General features: G+C 38.0%; 1 protein-coding gene across 5 annotated transcripts in view; it reads right to left on the minus strand.

Moving 5' to 3' along the window:
- The window catches only part of RABGAP1L (RAB GTPase activating protein 1 like), a 262,912-nt gene that overhangs the window by 229,512 nt on the left and 16,979 nt on the right, over positions 1-16,421 (minus strand). For all 5 annotated transcript variants that reach the window (XM_075038616.1, XM_075038614.1, XM_075038615.1 and 2 more), the window contains 6 exons: positions 9,619-9,786; positions 8,155-8,347; positions 6,142-6,352; positions 4,015-4,189; positions 3,059-3,219; positions 638-748 (listed from right to left, as the gene is read on the minus strand). In XM_075038616.1, the coding sequence (XP_074894717.1) occupies positions 638-748; positions 3,059-3,219; positions 4,015-4,189; positions 6,142-6,352; positions 8,155-8,347; positions 9,619-9,753 (986 nt within the window). In that variant the 5' untranslated portion in view covers positions 9,754-9,786. The remainder of the gene's footprint in view (positions 1-637; positions 749-3,058; positions 3,220-4,014; positions 4,190-6,141; positions 6,353-8,154; positions 8,348-9,618; positions 9,787-16,421) is intronic.

Here is a 16,421-nt window from a genome sequence, read left to right on the forward strand (position 1 = left end):
GAAATAAAACTCAAGTCATCAACCATTCCCGAGCTCTTCACCATCACTTGAAGATAAACATTAGAATCATATTATCAACAAAACTACAAAGGAATCCTAGGTTAGAGTTAGGGAGTCTTGAAGACTCCACCAGAAGATTGCTGCTTCTAACCAGCAGGTTGAATCCAAACTTGTAGTGTCCCAGTACATTGATCTAACAGGTTAATATGCTCCAAGGTTTAACATAGCTCAGACAACCTAACTCAGTTACTTTTACTAAACAGTAAGATGCTGGTAATGCAGGATTACAATAAATGCATGTGTTTGCACTACTTAAAAAAAACAGAAAGCAAAGTCAAAAGTATTTGAATGTCATAAGTATCCTAACACCACTTCAAAAAGACAATTAAAAGGCAAAAAAACAAGGATGGTTGAGTATTACAGGCTACGTTTCTTGTTTTCACCTAAAAATCACAAAATACTTCAAAAGAAATTTAAAACTGAACTGCACACCTACAGATTAATTACATTGTGCAATAATACTTTCTGTGTTATTGTTATATTTTTTTCTGTCACATAACTTGCACAGCCAAGGAAAAATACATTAAATACTATTCTCTCAAAACCTTAACCTGCATTATTTTTATAAGAATCTTACCTTTCAATAGCCAGTTCTTTGTTTGAGAGCTGCTGAACTGTAATCACCACTTTCTTCTCAATTCCCTGTTTAAGCTTGAAATACAATTTCTCTCTATCCTTTGGCACAGGGCTAAAAGAATAAAGAAACAAGTTTCTTTAGCACAGATATAGAATATTAACTATGAAATACAGAAAAGAGAGTACCAGCCCACTTACACTGTTAATGGATCAACTCATTTGAGAGACCTCCTCTTCCTCTATTCACAAGTTAATAAACCAGCACTGAAGAAAAACAGACTATAGGCTCACACTGTATTGGCTTTGTGTGGCAAGGTTTTGGTAGTGGGGGAGGTTACAGGGGTGGCTTCTGTAAGAAGCTGCTGGAAGCTTCCCCTTTGTGCAAAAGAGCCCATACCAGCCGGCTCTGAGACGGATCCGCCGCCGGCCAAGGCCGAGCCAATCAGCGATAGTGGTAATGCCTCTGGGATAACATATTTAAGAAGGAAAAAAAAAGTTGGGACAGATGGAAAACAGCAGCCAGAGAGAGGAGTATTTTCTCTCCCCTGTACAGCTGAGGAGGGGGAGTGATAGAACGGCTTTGGTGCGCACCTGGCATCCAGCCAGGGTCAACCCACCACAGTCTTTTTGGTGGAGAATGTGGGCATCGATCCCGCCACCTCTCGCAGGCCAGGTGGCACCTCGTGGATGCCAGGTGCCCACCAAAGCCGTTCAGTTCTATCACTCCCCCTCCTCAGCTGGACAGGGGAGAGAAAATATAACAAAGGGCTCATGGGTCAAGATAAGGACAGGAGAGATCACTCACCAATTACCATCACGGGCAAAACAGACTCGACTTGGGGAAAATTAACTCAATTTATTACAAATCAAGCAGAGTAGGGTAATGAGAAATAAAACCAAATCTCAGAACACCTTCCCTCCACCCCCTCCCTTATTCCCAGGCACAGCTTCGCTCCCAGATTCTCTGCCAACCCCCCTCAGCAGCACAGGGAGATGGGGAATAGGGTTTACGGTCATCCTCCTCAGGGGGAGGACTCATCACACTCTTCCCCTGCTCCAGCGTGGGGTCCCTCCCACGGGAGACGGTCCTCCACAAACTTCTCCAACGTGGGTCCTTCCCACGGGCTGCAGTTCTTCACAAACTGCTCCAGCATGGGTCCTTTCCACAGTGTACAGTCCTTCAGGAGCACACTGCTCCAGTGTGGGCCCCCCACAGGGTCACAAGTCCTGCCAGAAAACCTGCTCTGTGGGCTCCTCTCTCCACAGATCCACAGGTCCTGCCAGGAGCCTGCTCCAGCGCGAGGTTCCCACGGGGTCACAGCCTCCTTCGGGAACTCACCTGCTCTGGCATGGGGTCCTCCACAGGCTGCAGGTGGGTATCTGCTCCACCGTGGACCTCCATGGACTACAGGGGGACAGCCTGCCTCACCAGGGTCTTCCCCACGGCCTGCAGGGGAATCTCTGCTCCAGCACCTGGAGCACCTCCTCCCCTTCCTTCTTCACTGACCTTGGTGTCTGCAGGGTTGTTTCTCTTACATGTTCTCACTCCTCTCTCCAGCTGCCATTTTCTGTCTGTCTCAACTTTTTTTCCTTCTTAAATATGTCATCCCAGAGGCGTTACCACTATCGCTGACTGGCTCGGCCTTGGCCGGCGGCGGATCCGTCTCAGAGCTGGCTGGTATGGGCTCTGTCACACACAGGGGAAGCTTCCAGCAGCTTCTTACAGAAGCCACCCCTGTAACCTCCCCCGCTACCAAAACCTTGCCACACAAAGCCAATACACACACTTAGTATGCTGTCTGGGGGATTTGTCAGACAAACATATACAAAAAAGCATGGGGTATTTGGGGTTTTAAAATGATAGAAAATATGCTATATATTGGCTATGAAGCAAAAATTAAATAGGAGATTTTCACAGAATTAACTCAGGATCAACTCTTTCTTCCATTCCAAAAAATCCTGTAATTAACTGTTAGGCAAAAAATACTTTGCTCCCCTGTAATGCTTAGAAAATGTAAACTTCTTTAAATCTTCAATAAATTTGGAATTCATTAGCTTATTTTAAATTAAAAAAAAAAAAAAAAAGAATGACTACTAGATGGTATTTACACAAGAAAATTGGTTTGGATCAAGTTTTTAACAGGCTTCCTACTATCTTTTCCATTTACACAGGCCTATCTTGAGCATCCCTAGTAGAAATCACCTATTTAAAATAAACTAACATCCTGATTTTTCATCTTTTTACAGAAAATATACAGAGAAGAAAACTGTAAAAGCAAAGCAACAGCTTCCTTTTTATAACAAGTCTACTTATGAAAAGAGGCCAAATCAATTTTACTGCAACATAGTAGCTGTGCATTCTGCAAGCAGCTATATACTTTTTTCAAAGAGATTTCTACTGTTCCCTTTCCATTCAGATTACCTAAAATTTCCTTTTCCATCATCTTCTTTGACTTCCAAGGAAACACTGAAAGTGTACACATCACTATCAGGAGTAGGAAGAACAAAGTCCTTCACATGATCAGATGCTTGTTTGGAAGAACGTTTGAATGCTGTTGAGAAACTATATAAAATTCGGCTGACCTGCAGAAAAGCAAAAGAATTAATAGTTTTATCAAAAAAAAAAAAAAAAAAAGAGTATTTTTAATGGGTTATTGTGATGTGGTTTTGAAGGTCATGGAATTACAGTCACTTGCCTCTTATACTGAACACAAAGCATGCCTCATATAACACTAAACATTCACGTCAGGTGTTGAATAACCAAGCAAATTCAGTAACATCATCTCCTATTTCCATTCATGTCACATTCACTGCTTATGCAATGCTCAGTAAGTTAAGATATTATGTATTACAAGATTAGGAATGCAACTCATTAGAGGACCTGTATAATGTACTTTTCAGGTTGTGTATTTAACAACATAACTTACAGCTTGCTCTTGCAGATGTCAAAAACCAAGGAGATTTCTTCTTTTTTAATCTCTATTTTTCCACCCTAGAAAATCCTTTTCTCCCAAACTATCATGTAGTTCCTCCTGAAATATCTAGGGCAGAGCACTGCAAAATGATTCTTTGTAACTCACGAGGTCTACACTGCAACTTTAGCCTGAAACCTACACAGATAAGGTCTGAAAAACAGAACACTTGTCTTAGGCTAAATCCTCCCATTACAGTGCACTTTGGAATTTTATTGAAATACTAAAAGAAAAAAAAATTCAATTATATTAATATTCATGTATGACTAGCTGCACATTCTATGAAACTCATTATATATGTGTTAACGTATTTTTCAAGTCACTATATACCATTTCCACATCTGGAATAACTTAAAATGCTGCTTGTATCCTTTTTACCAGTCACTGTACAACATTTAATACTTACTGCCTCTTTAATCTCACAGGAGAAAACATGAATCTGGAACTCTTCTGTTCCACAGCTGCTTTCAGTAAATGCAAAACAGTCACTCTCTGAAGTCCCATTTTGTCCACGGACACAAAACAACACCTTATAGATTGGAAAAGAGGCTATCTCCACATTGCTTGATTGATCTATTATTCTGTCAAGGAAAGGAACAGGGAAGATCAAAGAAAAAGGTCAGTAAAACAAACAGGACTACCTAAAAGGCTTTTCTGCAATTAGCTAAACCAATATCTAAACTGTAATTACTACTAAATTCAAGTACACAAGGTAGGCAGTAAGAACAGAAATGTCAGGCTTTCCAAATTTAAGATGTAAATGTTTCTGCTTCTAACATTGGCTTAACTTCTTTTATACTCCATAATATAGACAAATGTAGTACCTCTATATCATTCAATAAAAATTACCATCCCTGCTCTGCAATTGTTCATGAAAAACACAAGAGTAGAAATGTAGAAACCACAGAAACTGTAAAAATGCAATTTGCATACAAAGATCAAAGAAAATTCAACATTAGAAAAGATTTTAAATCTGTTTAAGAAATAATTATTCATTCAGAATCCACAGGACTATATAGCTTAGCAAATGCTTGCTGTCATGTTCAAGTGAATATTAATTGCAGATCTAAGGGCTCATACAAAATTTTAAATTCTTCTCACACTCAGAACCCAAAGAATATTTCAGAAACTTTAAAGACAACAACGGGGGGGTGGTCTCAGAATGGACTACTAGACAGTGAGTTTTAAAGAATAATAGAGCTACACAGTTCTCCTCTGTCTTTTCGGTACTGATCCATATGCACATTCACATCAAGGGTGAATAAACATCAGTTACCAGGAATAGAATCCCAAGTCTGTAACAGTAAAAATAAAGGACTAATCTTCTACAGGCAAGAAAAGCCAAGAGGATTCAGCATACTCTAATACTGGTGGGACACGTTAAATGGAACCCCATGTGACAAGTGTTCAGATACCAGGAATGGAAACACTCCTCAAAAATGACACTGATGTCACTTAAATGTATATTATATCACACATGGATTCATCTCTACAGTTCTGTGCACATCCTCTGGCAGTCCTTGTGCTTAATGATGTCCTCTGCAATTTCACTTGCAAAACAACCTTCTTGAATGGCCACAATGGCTACGAAAATAGGTACAGCACATATAATACCTCGTGTCTATGTGACAGGTGCCATCATAAAAGTATGCAGTATAATTTCCTATTTAAAATGAAATATTGCCATAACGTCAAATGAAATCTTAAATTGGGTTCAGAAAGAAAAATGGAAGAAAATAATATATATGCTTGAAGGTCCTCCTGTCTTTCTGTGCAAGATGATAGTCAATACATAGGCAGAGCACAGGAAAGGAAGGAAATCTAACCATACCCTTTCAGATATCTTGGTATCAGAGTTTAAAAATAAAAATCTTGAATACTGAGATGCTCCCTACTTCTGGATGCAAGACTGCTACAGGTATGCCTTTAGTGCACACTGATTAACAACCCTTGACTCTCTCACCACTAATTAGAAGACTCTTCTCACATGGCACAAGTAAATGTTTGCTGGTATCTGGAGACTATCATCAGCATATGCATCATGAGGCAGACACAGGTGAGACTTGGCTTTAGCACAGCAATGTCTGGAAATAGAGACTAGCATGTCAGGTCCTCAACATATCTGGAAGAATCTAAAACTGAAACTTCTTCAGCTAACCCAAGGCCAGCAGGACTACTACTGTCTCAACATATTTACCTTGGAGGTGATGACAGACTGCGGAAGTTGGGAGAAAACAGGTATTATCAGCTCTCCCTTTCCAGTATATCTCTTACTACCATATTTGAACAGAGATGCAGGTAGAAAGACATGCTTTTGTTGACACTGTATGGCAACTGCTACCACCAACTGTGTACTGCATGTTAGATTTAAGCATGCATTTTGTTGCTTCAGAGGAATTTCTCAAAAATAACTTGTCTTCTGCAAGAACGTGAGGCACAAATCCAGCAATTCTACTTCCCTGTGCGAGTAACAAAGTCAGAATCCACCTTTTATGTGTCTGTGCAAGTAACAAAAGAAACATTTGTATGTTACCTTACAGACCCTTCTGGAACATTTGGAACATAAAGCGTTACAGGTAAAGGGGCTTGACTTGAGGATTTCATGTTTGCCATGGCATGTAGAGCTTCCAGTTCATTTCGAGGGGCAGAAACCTTTGTGCAACCTAAATAAGTCAGTTTGTTAAACAATACGCTGTCCTCTTCCAGGGGTTCACTGGGAGAAGATGGCCTTGGTGCAGAGATTTCTGAAAATGAAGAAACCACTTCTTTAACCATTTGCTTTTATTTTTACACATTGTTTTCTGAATAATTTCCATATCAAAATCTCCCACTTTTTCTGAGAATGGACATGGGAGTCAGAAGTCCAGCTCCAATGGTAAGAAATCCATTTGACAGCTTAATATTAACGTTAAGTCTATCCTATTCTAATGCATGTTTCCAAGTATGGCACAGGGACAAACTGCCTTTTGATTCTTTTTAGCAGTGCTAGAACACAATTTTTCTTTAAGTTCCATTCCCCAGATATTCTTTTCTTTAGTTTGCTTATACCTCCTTCTAATTCCTACTCATCATTTTGCATAAAGATGCCTCTAATTCTCTTTTCTCCCATGTCTTTGCAGTTTGTGTAGAACTACCAAATGTGGTTCACATTCCTGGGATAGCTGTATTAACAGCATGAAACCATCAGGGAGCTGGAGAAAAGAAAAAGGCTATCTGTTTGTTCCTCTACTCAGCAGAAAAGAAGCATTCTTTTTCCACCATCACACTACTATGGACAGGGGCGACCTTGAGGGAGCTTTGCTGTTACTGTTGTTTTCTGGTGGGCTTTTTTAAAGCATTTTGACACTTGAGAAACAAGAAGAGAGGTAGAAGAAAAACTCGTTAAGTATGGAACCAGAGTAATCTAGGCTGGAAAAAAGACCTCTAGAGGTCATCTAGCTTTAACTCCTGCTCAAGGACAGATCAGGTTAGATTAGGGCTAGTTTCAAAACTGTATCAGGTTACTCAGGGCCCTGTCCAGCTGAGTTTTGGTATCTCCAAAAGACAGACATTCCAAACCTCTCTAAGCAATCTGCCCTGTTATTTCTATTTCTTATTACTATACCTAATATTTCCATAACACATCATAAAGGTTGCAAAATTGCATTATTCCGGGGGGGCAGAATGTATCTACAAGTATTTCTTTGTTCGTTCATACTAATGGTTGTGTTCTGTTTGAAGCATGTTAAACAGGGAGCCAGTAAGGTAAGTTTCTCAAAAATACAGCATACATGTAATTAAGAGAAGAGTGTTTCCATTATGCATAAACTCTCTATCCTACTCTACCACAAAAAACTTTTTTTTTCCACTTCCCAAACAGATACTATGGGAATTATCTGACACAATGACACAGAAGTCCTCTGCATACTACTGAGGGAAAAAGAATGCTAATTCAAAGCCCACAGAGATGGACAAAGCCTTGCATTCCATATATATATATATATATAAATAAAAGCTACAATGTATTTTACACAAAATATATACAATATAGTTTACATAAAAAGCTTTCTGTCCTCCCTTTTTCACCAAAACTTCAAATGCCATATAAGTCCAACAATCATTTCTAGCAAATATCAAATCTAAAGCTGTCTTTACTGATACCTGGTGATAGAACCAGAGCTGAAAAGTTTATCAGCTTGCTCAGGGTATATTTCATTTGCAGTTAGTAACATCAATGAACGCTGCCCTGAAACTTCTCGTACTCCATCAGTAGCATCTCCACCTCAACTATACAGTCCATTCAGCAAGTTACATAATACTTAGTCCTAACTCATCTTCAGCTGAAGACAAAATGAAAATTATCTTGACTAAAACAGAGCAGCACAGTGTATCAATCTGACGATAATCTATTCCTGTCTATAATCTTCAACTAATCAGAAAAGGAGAGGAGGCCCCAGGGTATTCTCCAGTATAGTTTCGGAATGAAGCTCCAGAAAGCTTTATGTTCATTTTAAGGTTAACTTGAAACTGCCATATATCATTGAGGCGGGAAGCACTTTAGCAATACCTGTAGTAGAAGGGTCTAAAACAAGGTGCAAAGATGGCTGATTTGTTTGACCTGCTGACCCATCTCCAGCTGCCTGGCTGCTTGCATCACTGAAACCTTCTTGGAGAGCAGTGAAATTGTTCTGGTCTTTTTCAGAATCCCTCAGTATCTCTTCCATTGCCTTCTCCAGCTGATCATCTCCATTTGAAAACACCTGTAAGAAGAAGGAGATGACATTTTTTTAAATGTACTTGTAGTTTTACTTTCACTATTATTTTTCAAACATATAGTCTTACTTGTTGCAGAAGTTAAGAAACTTTGCTGAACAAGACAACACACGAAGAATCAACAAAATTAAATCAAATATAGTCCAGTGTCCCATCCCATTACATATAATGCACATATTCTCACTGCTAATCCAACAACTATCCATTTAAAAACTACAGATATCTCTTAAAACATGTTTGTGTGTTTTGATCCTCCATTCAGAACAAAGATCGACAGACTTTGTTAAACATTAATCTTAAAGAAAATTTTACTTTTAGTCATATCCAATCCATTTCAGTTGTTTCACCAATTGTCCCACACATAGGAGGGATGCAAGTCAAAGGAAATGGCAAGAAAACAGTGAGACACATTCTCCAGGGGAAAAAAACAAAACCCAAAACCACAGCCTTTCACAAGTACCAGCTTTTCAGACCAAAAAACCCCATGGCCAATAATAGAGTTGCATCATGGATTCTACCTCCAGTTCACCTGCCTCTTTTCAGACACAATTACTAAAGCAGCAACTAGTGTTTAATACAGACCAAAATCATGGGTTGTAAATAACTGCCAAACAGTTATGCAACTGCAGACTAAGTACTTATTGTCATTTCAAGGGGAACAAATTCCTATTGTTCCAAGCAGACCAAAACCAGTAAATCAGCTACTGCAACTCAAGTGGGGAAATTTGTAATTAACCAATCAGCTGTCACCCAAATGCTAAAATATTCTGCTATTTAGAGGTAAAAAGCTTTTAGAAAAGGTCTTAGTCATGCCTAAAGTAGCACTAAGCAGGAAAACTAAATTAAAAACTAAAACCCGAGACCCTCTGTGGTCTATTTCTATGCAGCCTAATTATGTGCTTTTAAGATAACAACATTCAGAGTCTCTGATCCCTAAATAAAGAGTATTTCCCAAGCTTTAATGTGAAGCTCATTTTTTGAGAAGAACTTTTTAGTCCTTTACTAATGTATAAATCCACAGAATACTAACAAAGCTGACCCCCAAAGAAGTTATTAAGAGAAAAACTGAACTACCACTTTTAAACAGATTTGCTTAATCTGAGCTGTTAATTTCACTGGTAATAAGCAACAACAAAAATTACAGTCTAAGAGTCTCCTCAAGCACACATAGGTATCTTTAATTAAATATTCAAAAGAAGTTGCAATCTTTTGATCAATACAAATCTTACTACACATTTAAAATAAAGTAATAGTAAACCTTTAGCTGAGGTTTTTCATCTTTTCCAGAGGTGTCCTCAGACTGCTGATGAACCAGAACGAAGTCTTCATTAATTAATGTGGATACAGTTTCACGAATCGTACTGGCTTTGCTAAATGATGTTTTGACTTCCATCTTAGGTCAGTATTCTCCTCCTGCCACAAGAACCTAATAAAGAAGGAAAAATATTAAATAATTAGTTTTGAAGCTGTAACCAATATGTCAATAGGTGTAATATGAAGTTATTGTGGAATAATATAATACTTAAAGTTATATGAATGCATTATACTATATTCCTCAAACTCTGATTTCATTGGTATAAGGAATCTTTTTCTAAATAGCAAGTATGATTTTTAGGGCGTGTTTAAAAATCCTATGACTTAATAGCAGTGGCTGTTATCTATGTGTATAGATAACATATAAGGAAGTTCACCTCAGAGCTTCCACTTCCCCTGTTTTTAATCTTCCAGTCTGCTCCCACTACCTCCCTAATTCCTGCCCTTTGTTGTCCCTCACACAGGTATATTTCTTATGCAGAGTGTCATGCAGGTTGTGTGACAATACAGGTTACCTGAAGACTAATTTTCGAAAAACTGCATATCAAAGTGTATGCTCTCCACCTGAAAACATATTTACCAATCTATTATGTTAGTTTTTATTATTCTTTATATCTACAGGTGATGAAGCCAAAGATGATTCTAAACCACAATCACATCCTTCTCAGCAAATTTTTCTGAAATCATCTGCAACAGAGTTAAAATTAACCATACCACTAAAAACAAACAAACAAAATCACCATAACCAACTATAAATATTATGGAAACTGTGAACAAGTTTTCCCTTGTCCGCACAGCAAAAAATAAATCTAGAAACAAAAAAAAAGGGCAAAACAATGGTCAGTCTATACATTACAAGCTCATATACAAATACAGAACCAAAACTATTCCTAGCACTTCAGAATGAGGACAGCTATTGTAGGTATCCACCAAATAAAGACAGTAGCACCTATGTTAATTCAGAATGTCTTCCCTGATTCCTTAGGGAATGAACAGCTAGAATGAAGAACACTGTATATTAGTATTTTTGTATTTTAAATGGATCTATGTTTTTATATTTTCTGTGTTAAAAATGAGAAAATATATTTTCAGATAGACTTTATAAATAGCATGCACTTCCAGATACAGTCTATTTCCATTTCAGTTTCCTGAAAAATAAGTGCTGGGATTTATTGTGCTTAAGACTCAGAGTTCAGAAGAGTCACATATAGCATGGGGGAAAAACTGCTATCATCACCTTTGCACAGCTGGACAGTGCCCAAAGAGAGGTAGCTCAACCAAATGTCTTCTGTGACTGGTGAACAAGGGCAGGTTTAGCTTCACATTGCCTTTAACAGCCCATACCAAGGTGCAGAACTGTGCCACGCTTTCTTCTCAGTTACAGTTCCAAAACACCAAGTGATCAACAAATGAATGCAAATTAAGCTCTAGCTATAGGGAACCACAAAAACAGCACTTAAAAACAACAAAGACGTACATGTTCACCACCACTCTGAACAGGTATTAACAGGCACTACACTTAGCATGCTAGCCACAAGAGGCAGTTTAGCAACTTTGGACCAAAAACTAAGTGTGGGAACTAGACTACTTTCAAAACAAAAATATTTTGTATCACTTTGGAAACTACAGTCAACACACTTTTGCTTTTTCAAAGATTTGGCTTTGTCATAACCATTTATACATGCAACTCTACAAAAAGATATTCCCTCTCCCTAACCTAGCCACAATTTTACCCATCAACCCAATGAGGGCATTATATGTAGAAATCCAGGAATAACTAAAGAACTCAAGTTCTTCAGATAACTGACTTGTATAGCATAAAAACTTGTTAGAAGATTCACATTATAAAAAAGCCACTAAAGAACAACTATAATATTCAGAGTCATTACAAATTTGGATTAGCAGTTTAGTGCTCTCTGTTGTCTTTCACATCGCCAGACTAAGCATGAACATTTTTCAGACAGATGATGTAACCTGAACTCCACCCAAGCCTAGGTAGTGGATTCACCACAGGAATAAGTTTTGTTTCAGTTTTTTTAAAGTATCTTTGCTTTAAAGATCTTCCTGGCAAAAGAAAGACAAAGTTTTAATACACAAGATTTTAAGTATGTTATAAACAGTTTCATTAACTCCATGTATTTTTTAACAAATGTCATGTTGTAAAAATGTTGCTGAAGAGCTTGTGTATTATTTGCAATAAACAGCAAGTCTAGCTCAAAATGAATATTCATTTCAAAGTAAATTCTCAATATAAAAGTGACGGTCCACTGTTATAGCGCTCTTTGAAGGCAATGAAAGGACATAAAATTATGTTCCCCAAATACAGCATATCCTGAGCAATCATTAGCTCTGCAGTTACACCACCATCAGAGAAAACAGCAGAGGATGACCATCAGTCACATCAGGAGCAAAGACCTACTCTACCAGAAGCCTTTCTCCCTCCCACCCCATACCTATTGCTGGACTTACTGAAGATGACAAAGATGAAGCCCCACCACTACTTCTAGCACATCTGCAGAAAGGAGGGATCACAAGATATGCTATTTTGACAATTTTTTGTGGTTTAGTCTATTTAGTTTATTTTTTTGTGCTTACTTACAGAAGAGTAACGCAGAACTCCAATATAGATGGTTCTACTATATGAATTACCAAAAGACAAATGCAAGCTGCTAACATTAGTGTATCACCAGTTCTTTCTGCAGCCAAGAACTGACAGGCACACTGTGAACTAGGAAAAGTTTTTTGTAGCAGTATTTTAATAATAAAACCAGGGGAAAAATAACATTTGTGAAGCCAAAGAAAATTATTGTCATGCAACTAGAGAACCAAACTGGTGTAGAAAGTATTTGTTCTTGCCCTATGTGGATAAAGGCAGCTTAAGAGAATTCCTACTTCCTAAATTTTGATCTGAAAGACAAAGGAAATATTATAAGCATTAGATGACTGCACTGAGCTTCTCATTCAGATCAGATACTTAAAAGCATACCATACACATTCTTGCAATTACATTTGAGTTGCAAGACCTTTAATGTCCCTAAGAGTGTGCTCCAAGCTTGTCTTTACAATCAGCTTAAACCACCATATCCAGTGCAGACACATACCTTTTTCCATACACAACACTGTTAGCTGAATAAATTACCACCCCAGAATCCCTAATTCCAGCCCTTCATTATCACCTACTCCAACCTGCCTTCAGTGTTATTCAAGTGAATGCCCTCTATCCCATTTCAGTTCAAAACAAAGCCACATTAGTTTCAGTTTAGTACTAAAACACAAACAGGGCAGACATTCAGGAAGCAAATACCTCAAACAGAAGAATGCAGTTCTACACTCTTCAGCTCACATAGGTACAGTTACAAGAACAAGTCTACAAACCACTCAGGTTTTCTGCTAAGACAGTCTCTTGATGTCCATGCTAGAGAACTTGCCATATAACAAATTAATAACAGTGCTCTAGATCCTTCATGGAAAATGTGTGTACTAAAAATGAAAATCTCAGAGTGAACAGACTATTCATTTCCTCCCCCATTCTAGTCACATGCTATTTAGAAACCAAAAGCTTTAGACACAGTATTTTACGATCAGTCTTTGATGAAAAAGTTTTTAATGCCAGAGACAAACTAAGTACCAAAAATCATGATCAAGTCATTTTTTAAATTAAACATCTTGAGTAAAGCTCATGTCAGAGTTTAAGACTATGACATAGTCTCATGAAGATTACCAAGATTTATACCATATTAAGTAGTAAGCTACTTAGAGGGAAAGTTTCTATTTTTACCTTATAAAGGCATATGATCTAATACTTCAGCTAAGCACTTTTGAGGAAAAGCAGTAAAAAGAATAGAAACCTCTCTGAAAGAATCATGCATTAAGGTTATTTGGGGAAGGGAAGAAGTAGAACATCTGAAGGGGTTTTTTTTGTTCTGTAGTAACAAGAGAGACATGCATTCTGGACTTTCCAGTCACCTCCAGTCAGTAGATGGTTATGTCATGTCCCTTTTGTTGTTACCTTTAGTCCTGTTGAGGACTTACTCCTTTTTTACTTGTTACCAATTTATACACTCGAACTCCCCTTTTTCCTACAAAAGGTAAAGAACAAATGACAGTGTCACCTATTAGACATGTACAAAATCTAAGAACAGATCCCTACTACTAAATTCAAATAAGTCTCATTTTTTTAATCATCCTTTCTGATGAAAAGCTGAAAGTTAAGAATGTAAGAATTTATTCTTGATTGCAGTAGTCAGCACATATAGACAGTTGTACAGTCTACAATCATGTTAAGTTTATTCCCTCCAGTTAGCAGCAGACAATCCTGGAGCTGCATGCTGTCTCAGAATACTGATGAAAGAGGTTTAGCATCTGCTTTATCAGTTTAAAGTTACTGGGAGGGCAGTAACCAGCAGAGAGGGGTTGACAGTCAGGGACAGGAAAGTCAGCAAACATAATGCACCTCAGCTACTTCTGCATGAAGCCCAGCAGCTTAGTTTAAGCTGCTAGTGCAGTTTAGTTCCAAATGAACAAATGTGGTCAAGGTGTGAATACACATTCTGTTCTGCCAACACTGCTCCAAGGGCTGACACCTCAGACCAGATGGAAACTTCCTAAACCACCAGAGCCAAGAGTCAGAACTGCTCTTCCAACAATGCCTTCAGAAAGACGACAACAAATTGTGCTTTGAGACTTCTCTTCACAGTAAGAAATACTTCTTTTGTAGAAATTACTTCCTTGTGGTAGTAGTACATACTTCCCAGTATCTTGAACAGTCATGCTCTTTCCTATAGAGAAGATAATTTTTCCTCCACACTTTGATTAACAATACCACACCAAAAAAAGAAAATCAGAAACCCAGCAACAAATACACAGGAGGATATTTTTCTAAACTCAGCTAAATAAAGCCTACTATGATAAAAGGATTAAAATGTTTTAAAGTAACAATTTCAGAAAAGGCTTTCTGACAAAGAGATTCTCAGACCAAAGGATTTTGGAGATACAAAGTAATTAATCAGACTTACCTAGTTTTAAAAGGCGGGGGGGGGGGGGGGGGCGTGGATCTTGCGCTGAAAAATATTTTAAGCTATAGGGATACCATAATGACTGAAGAAAAGCTATTGCTTTTCTCTGTAAACTTTATTGTGTAGTTTTGGTCAAGTCACTTAATCTCTCTGCTGTACTTCAGTTCCCAGTGTTTTGCTTATACAAAGTCCTGGATAAAAGCTAACTAAGCCATAATACTTGGAATATAGGTGTTTTGGGGCCAGAGACCGGAACTTACTAAACATATGTAGAGTACTAAGCTTTAGGAGGCCCAAACCCAGCAGCTTCCCCACTTCATTCCAAAAAGGCATCCCAGGTTCACTGCAGCTCCCTTTATAAAGTAGCCTAAGTGGCTGAAGAGCAGGAGAAGAAAGCAATCCTGGAAGGCCCAGGTGGATTCAGCACTGAATCAGAGTAAGGGACACAGGACAGAAATGCTCCTAATTCCTTCCCTCCCTAACTCTTCCATGTATTTCGTATTATATCCAGAGTTGCTAAAACACATCATGAACTGAAACAAAAATACCTAGGTAGTGATGTATGTCCATGTGATTGCTGGGCAGAGTAGCTCAGGACAGGGCACTGCTGGCAACGTAGTCACTATCACAGGAGAAAAAGAATCAAAGGTAGAGTCACTGACTTTCCAGAAGGGAGCTGCTTTGCAGACCTGATTAGATTCAAAAATGTCCTCATCAAACTGGTCCCTAAAAGTAAATTCCAATTTTTACATGAACCAGTCTTCTGAAGCAGTTACCAGACATTTTTGGATTTACTTCCAGTTTGTGTGCATTTCAAAGTTATTGCTCAAGTTCACTGTTGGTTTGGAAAAAAAAAAAATGTTTTTTCATTTTATTTCAGCATTATAACCACCACCAACAAAAAAATTTATAAAATGTAGAGCTACGGAAAGACAACAAACAAGCAATACAAATATTGATCTATTTTCAGTAAGCAACAAAACCCATATTTTAAAAGGAAGCTTCTTGCCTTCTTAAAGAAGGCAATCAAGAGCAGGCTAATTCATATTTCTTTTATCAGGCAAACAAAATTGAGTCCTGTATTAAAGATAGCCTTTCACAGCCCTATAGTTTTTCTGATGATTTCAAACCCCAAATAAGATACTGGTAAATAAGTTCTACCTATTTTCAGAACTAAGGTTCCTCAAGAGAATCTCCGAGACCTTTCTGAAGAGGAAGGTCCAGTACAGCTATGCAGAGATTCACCTTCTGCTAACAGATGTCTGCAGTACAAATGTACACTGAAAAGCATGGTTTATTCCCTTTTTTTGAGCTACACAATACAATGCATGACAGCAAAACAGCATTAAGCTAACTGAACTTGAAATCACAGATGCTACACACTCAGATTTCTAGTTTACTGAAGTGATATGGTTACATTCTAACTTGCTGCTTAGGGAACTGGAAACTGGACAGATGCTGGCAGTTATACACGCACAAACACACAACTGTCTCGACCACAGCATTTTACTTTCAAGAAATGTGTCAGAACTATGTGTTACCATAGCTCTCATTCCATAAGCTTGCTAACTTTAATGAGGCATACAGCTCTCACTCCTATGTGCTTGCTAACATTAATGAGGCATACCTTCCCCAGAAAGCTAACAAATGCTTCAAATACATGAAGCTTTACCTTTTTGACACCTTTTCACTAAAAGACTAAACAACGTTGTAAAATTTATTATATTGTACA

The sequence above is a fragment of the Buteo buteo genome, chromosome 10 (genome assembly GCF_964188355.1).
Source record: "Buteo buteo chromosome 10, bButBut1.hap1.1, whole genome shotgun sequence".
Taxonomy (NCBI): domain Eukaryota; kingdom Metazoa; phylum Chordata; class Aves; order Accipitriformes; family Accipitridae; genus Buteo; species Buteo buteo.